Genomic DNA, 7,267 nt, shown 5'->3' with positions numbered 1-7,267 from the left:
TTTGATGGCATCACAAACAAAACACTTTAACCCCCCCCCCCCCCCCCCCCAAAAAAAAAAAAAATAAAAAAAAATGAATGAATGAATGAATGTTTAACGACACCCCAGCACGAAAAATACATCGGCTATTGGATGTCAAACTATGGTAATGCAAACACATAAGGTGACGATCAACATCAATATAAAAATTCAAGATTAAAGAAAAACAGTGTAAAGAACTGTGCAAAAATACAAATATCACAAATTAGATACTGACTTTTACTCAAAATTTCAATTTGTGCTGTATTGGCCATTCTCAAAGAGAATGTTACACCCCTGCACCACGGTGAGGTTACAGCACGCACAGGGTTTTTTAAAAGGTTACAAAATTTTGAAATATTATTTTAATGCAACGACAAAAAAAACATGAAAATATATTTATTATGCGCAAGAACATCAAAGAATGCTCACAGTATAAGAGTGTAATAAAATGCTCGACGTGTTCAAAACGTTGCTAAATATAGCTTCTTTCCTTGGCGTTACTATTAATCCATACCTCTTAAAATTAATTCTAGGGAGTCCTTTGCACTGGAGTGTATATTTTCAAACTGGGTTTGACCACTGACACCCTGAAATCCACAACAAACATACCATTACCTTTAGCATCAGAAAGTATATGTAGTTTTTTCTCGTTCACTATATTCGTTACGGGGTCATATCTTTTATTGGGTGAATGTTCAGGGGCAGACCTTTGTAAATTGGGTCTGCCGTCACCATTTCTGATCGTCTGTGATTCGGTGGAGTCCAAAACAGGCACGCCGCTACGTTTGGCATCATTCTGTATAGTCAATATGACATTTCGTATGTTTAGCCTTGTCACATTTAAAGCTGTCGATCTTTTAGTTGACGTCTGCTTCTGGGAAGACATCAGAAGATCGGGTTTGTCGTTACCTTCAGCGGTGATCTGACCCAAATGATACATACCTCTACCCTTTGCATGAGAAAGAACACTGAGGAAACGTTTTATTGGCTTGTTGACCCTGTTTAAATCTATAGATCTACTCTTGGCAGGAGAAAGTATATCTAAGTGACGTTCTAGGCCTATTTTCTTGTTGACTCTGTTTAAATCTGTAGATCTACTCTTGGCATGAGAAAATATATTTAAGTGACGTTCTAGGCCTATTTTCTTGTTGACTCTGTTTAAATCTGTAGATCTACTATTATCACGAGAAGGTATACCTAAGTGACATTCTAGGCCTATTTTCTTGTTGACTCTGTTTAAATCTGAAGATCTACTCTTGGCATGAGAAAGTATATTAAGGTGACCTATTGTCCTGTTGCCTCTATGTATATCTTTAGATCTCTTTCTTATCGTTTGTTCTGGAAGACGATTTTTCAAATTGTATTTCGCCCGTGATAACTTGAAATTCTCTAGCGAGCGTTTTGTTTTCTGGTTGCCTACATCGAAATCTGTAGATCTTTTTGTCAGAATTGTCTCGGGAGAAGAATTTAGTATAATGGATTCATCGTCTGCTTCAGCATGATTTGCACAGACCTGCAACGTATTAAAAAAATAACATAAACACCGGCCCGTAGCCAGGATTTTGAGGGGGGTTGGGGGGGTCGTTTAGGCTTATGATGAGGCTTAGAGAGTCCGGTGGCATATTGAAAAAAAAGGTAGGCGCACACGACCCCCCCCCCCCCCCCCCCCCCCCCATTGGCTACAGGCCTGAAATAATGCAAACACAAATAACTGGTAAAATTATTAATTTGCTTGAGATCGTTCCAAAATTGATGACATGGGGTGACACATTAAAAAAATAAAGCAACCACCTACAAAATTAATTCATTTTAAAGAGTGCATATCAGATATAAAATAATAATTATAATGGCTCTCACATCAATTCAATACTGCGCGTGCTCCGTCCCACCCCACCCCCCACCACCACCCAACCCGAAAATCGAAGTGTCCCGAAACATCCAGTGCGTAGCAAATGCATAGGGGCCTACAGTTAATTTATTTACAAGTGTTTAGTGTTGACTTAGATTTTACAAAATGAAATCTTCAAAGTATCACAAGTTTTTTGACAATATTTTGGGGATCCTTTTATTTGAGGCCACTTGATCTTACAGACGTAAACGTAAGACCACTCAACTACTGCATTCCGGTTTTTTTTTTTTCTTCTTCCCAAAAATAGTTAAGATAATGCATAGTTAGGTTATATTTACCAAAACTTACCTTTCGAGGCGGCAAAAATAAATCTAGCTCGAGTCACCTCCAGCCCTTCCCTTATTGATATTGATATGTAGGGCAAGGTTAGAGAAAACTCTATGTAATGCTTTGGTAATAGTCAACAGCCAAATGGTCGCAAGCTACTGTGTCTAAAATACACATTGTTTCCTAAATCTGATGCCACAGAGCTTTAGTTTGATTATTCTCGAGTACAGAGTTTCCTCTAGCCTTCCCCTACATATCAATATTAATAAGGGGAGGGTTGGAGGTAACTCGAGTCAGAATAAATCACTTAGCTCTTGGTCGAAGGATTCCCCCAAATATTGTTTTGCTTTTGCTAACCATATGTTATACGTAATTAGTTTACCGGTACCAGCGGTGGAATGACGTATTGGAATATTACTATGTATTGTGTGTGTGTGTGTGTGTGTGTGTGTGTGTGTGTGTGTGTATCACGTGTGTGCGTGCTGGGTAGGTCTACACACCTGGTATCGCTTAATGAGGATAAGAACACAGAGTGATACAAACACCCACACCGCGGCACGGCACATCCTTGACATACTGTCACTACAATGAGAGAAGAAAAAAACAGACACGAGAAAAGGCAAGTATGCTTAAAGCGAACAATCTGAAAAACAAAACAGTTAGTGTTCTCAAGTTCCTTACCCTGCAAATGGCAGTCTACTGTGATTCATGAGTGTATGTCATCACAACTGGGGTGAGTTCAGTTAACCGCTTGTCGCTAACGTCCGCAAAACTGGTTTATGCGCTTCACGTTAAACAAAATGGCAACTTCGGGAACCAATCAAATAGTTCGCGAACATTAGCGAAACGTTCGCTGGCTGAATTTAGGCCTGGACACGTGTTTATAAAACTTTTAGAGTCCAGACTCAAGCTCTAATGGCGTCACACACATACAATTTGTATGGCGTTGTCATGACATTAGTATCTCAGACTCTGTTAGAGTCTACCGACCTCGGTGGCGTTGTGGTTAGCCATCGGTCTACAGGCTGGTAGGTACTGGGTTCGGATCCCAGTCGAGGCATGGGTTTTTTAATCCAGATACCGACTCCAAACCCTGAGTGAGTGCTCCGCAAGGCTCAATGGGTAGGTGTAAACCACTTGCACCGACCAATGATCCATAACTGGTTCAACAAAGGCCATGGTTTGTGCTATCCTGCCTGTGGGAAGCGCAAATAAAAGATCCCTTGCTGCTAATCGGAAGAGTAGCCCATGTAGTGGCGACAGCGGGTTTCCTCTCAAAATCTGTGTGGTCCTTAACCATATGTCTGACGCCATATAACCGTAAATAAAATGTGTTGAGTGCGTCGTTAAATAAAACATTTTTGAGGGAGGAAACCCGCTGTCGCCACTTCATGGGCTATTCTTTTCGATTAGCAGCAAAGGATCTTTTTATATGCACCATCCCACAGACAGGATAGTACATACCACGGCCTTTGTTGAACCAGTTATGGATCATTGGTCGGTGCAAGTGGTTTACACCTACCCATTGAGCCTTGCGGAGCACTCACTCAGGGTTTGGAGTCGGTATCTGGATTAAAAATCCCATGCCTCGACAGGGATCCGATCCCAGTACCACTGGCTGTAATATTATTAGGCCCCTACTTACCTGCTGTCTTTAAAATGCTGAGAAACGTTCGTTGACAAAACAGCCTGGATACGAAGACGTACGTACGCTGTTTGCGTTTTTATCACAATTTGTTTATAAATAACTGTAGGTCTGATTACAACCAATAAATACCACCAACAATAAACATAACGGACAACACTGTTCAATGGATTCATTACCGGATAAAGCACCTTGATATTAAAACTCAACAGGTGCAGCAATATTTAACAATGGTATGAATTACAGGACAAACAGTAAAACAGACAGCCGCCCCGGTGGATACAGGGTTATCCTGAGGGGGTGGGGTGGGAGTGGGAGTTGCGCTGGGAGGAGGTTAGCAGTTCCATACTGGTATAAACAAATGTATCAGTCAAAGGTAGTATTCAAAAGTTTGCTTTCCGTAACTACCAATGCCCCACGACTGGTACATCATTGATCAAATGTTGTGGTGTGTGCTGTCCTGTAGGAGAAAAGAAAGAAAGAAGTGTTTTATTTAATGAAGCTCTCAACACACATTGAAATTACGGTTATATGGCGTCTGACATATGGTTAAGAAGAAGGAAGTGTTTTATTTAATGACGCATTAAAGACATTTTATTTACAGTTATATGGCGTTCGGACATATGATTAATGACCACACAGATATTGAGAGAGGAAACCCGCTGTCTCCACTTCATAGGCTACTCGTTTCTGATATATAGTCTAAGAGAGGAAACCCGATACATTTTTCCATTAGTAGACAGGGATCTTTATATGCACCATCCCAGGATAGTTGGTACACCAGTTGTGGAGCACTGGCTGGAACGAGAAATAGCCCAATGGGCCCACCAAAAGGAATCGATCCTAGGTCGATCGTGCATCAGGTGAGCGCTGTAAAACTTAGCTACGTCCCGCCCCAGACATATGGTTAAGAACCACAAGGATGATTAGAGGACCCCCCCCCCCCCCCCCCCCACACACACACACACACCTCTTTTCGATTTATTAGCAGCAGTCATGCGGGGAAATGCATGAAATGTATATGCTGCTGCTAATGGAAAAAGGTAGATGGTTTCTCATTGACGGCGGATCCAGAGGATCGTCACAGGTATTCCGTGACCACCCCCACCCCGTTTGATGTGTCCTTTTAAAGTGACAGACCCTAGTTTTTAAACATTAAGGCATATTTTTCACTATTACTATTGGAGCCATTTATGATTACTGAAATCAAACATTATTTTATTGTGATGTATTTCCGTAAAAACGAAGTAGGGGAGACCGGGGTTGGTTGTCACACGGGTTGGTAGTCACAGTGGCCATATCTCTTCCATTAAACGGCGTAAACGTACTGGACTAACACAGGTATGTGGCTTGAAATGTTTGTATTCCGTCATATTTAATTTAACAAAGAATTCACGGCATTTTTTTGAGATTTCAAAACTTGACATTTTTTTTTCGCTCTGTATGTATTTTTTTAATATTAATATAATTATATTCTAGTTTTTACCATTTGTACATTTTGTTTCAGATTAGTACAGTGTTAAACAGATATGAAAGTCTGCTTCTTATGGAGTGAACTTATAAGCAATAGACTAGTACATTGGTCTGACGGACAGTAATTATTATGAATGGGTCGTGAAGGGGCAGGTTGTCACACGGTGTCGGGGGTTGGTTGTCACATACAATAACACGTGACAACCAACCCCGGTAACGCAAAAGCATGGTAAATTGCAATTTACATACCTGCATGCATATAATACATACGTACATGCATGCGTACATGCATACATTCATACATACATACATACATACATACCAAGGATGGTATATCAATTGCTGTGGTATGTACTATCCTGTCTATGGGATAGTGCATATGAAAGATCCCTTGCTACTAATGGATACATGTAGCGGGTTTCCTCTCTAAGACTAAGTCAGAATTACCAAATGTTTGACATCCAATAGCCGATTATTGATAAATCAATGTGCTCTAGTGGTGTCGCTAAACAAATCAAAGTTTAAAAGTGTATATACATTCATACATACACACATACATACATACATCAATACATATGAGGCCAAAAATAATTTTATATACACGTCTGTAGGCTTCTTGTATATCCTCGGTTAATATTATTTTTATAACGTCTCGGTGACCAACCGGTAATCGTGGTGGTCAAGGAAATGTGAGCGATTAGGTGCCATATGTTCGAGTCCAGGCAACGGCATGAGAGACAATCAGATTTTTATCCCATGTGCCCGTCAAATGTATACAATATATAGATATTCATACATTTATAAATACATACATACATATACTTTTGAAAATTCAAGTATATCGTTATTGTTCAAAGTATGGCATATTCAATAATCTTTTTGTTGAAAATATATTTATTTTTTTTAATTAATAAAAGTCTTACATTTGACAACATTGAGTTGTGATATCCAATCACAAGAACTTCCAACTTATTGTGTTTTACTGTATTTTAATACTGTAGATCTTGAAATGAACGCGTCCCTAAATTAATGCGAGTGACGGTGGGCAGACTAAAAAGCGACATCCAATTAATGCGAGTGGCCTCCATTTGAAATATTACTTTACTAGCAACACACGCCCGTGTAGTTTTTTGTTCAATCCAAGTTACAGTTGTCTTCAATGAGATCAACGTACTAACATATCTGTGTACACATCAGTTAACCTGTTTAGCCCTTAGTGTTTTTACGTAACGGGTATTGATGTAGACATATTTCAAAGTCATAACAAAAGAACAATTCAGCCAACTAAGTTGGAGTGAACTTGAACAGTTAAATCACAGAAACGGTCGACCTCAGAATTAGCGTACTAAAACCCATTCACACGCGATGTATCGTGTCGGCTTTTGATAGGATAGCCAAAGACCCTGCAATCATCAAGCGTGGCTGGCATCTTGTTAGATTATTGTACGATTAGTATGTCTCGTCTACAAAGAATTGTGCTGCAGCTGTTTTATAAATGTGTCATCCCATCTAACTACGGCCCATCTGTGTTCTATGGATAACCTGGGGGGGGGGGGGGGGGGGGGGGGGGGGGGGGGGGGACGCCGTGGTAGGGTGCATATTTGGGTGCGATAGGGCGTTGGCGGTTTGGGCCGGTAGGGATGCCTGTTAGGAGGCCTCCCCCCCCGGAACGCCCCCCCCCCCATGGAAATCCGGACTTACCTTATTGGGCCCCCGCCTGTTGGAGCGCCGGATTGCTCGGTGACGCTGGGTTCCCCCCTTTGCGAATCCTTTTTCCTCCAGGGCTAAAGTTAAATAACAAAAAAAATATATATATATTATATATATATAAATACTATTATTAAATATATAATTATAGTACATATTACTTTTGAACTGCCCGATTGAAAATTTAATTATAATTGTGCACCTACTAATCATATTATAAAATAATAGAATGTTATAGGTTTAAT

At 40.3% G+C, this 7,267-nt stretch overlaps 1 protein-coding gene across 1 annotated transcript; it reads right to left on the bottom strand.

Moving 5' to 3' along the window:
- Positions 1–443: 443 nt before the first annotated feature.
- On the bottom strand, positions 444–2,863 carry LOC121367049. The gene is made up of 2 exons (XM_041491251.1): positions 2,698–2,863; positions 444–1,534 (listed from the first exon to the last, which is right to left on the bottom strand). The coding sequence occupies exons 1-2, from the start codon at positions 2,770–2,772 to the stop codon at positions 551–553; spliced, it is 1,059 nt and encodes a 352-aa protein (XP_041347185.1). The 5' UTR covers positions 2,773–2,863; the 3' UTR covers positions 444–550.
- Positions 2,864–7,267: the final 4,404 nt, after the last annotated feature.

This window comes from Gigantopelta aegis, chromosome 1 (genome assembly GCF_016097555.1).
Source record: "Gigantopelta aegis isolate Gae_Host chromosome 1, Gae_host_genome, whole genome shotgun sequence".
In the NCBI taxonomy this organism is placed as follows: Eukaryota; Metazoa; Mollusca; class Gastropoda; order Neomphalida; family Peltospiridae; genus Gigantopelta; species Gigantopelta aegis.
Note: the sequence above shows the minus strand (reverse complement) of the source record. Positions and strands in the feature narration are given on the sequence as shown.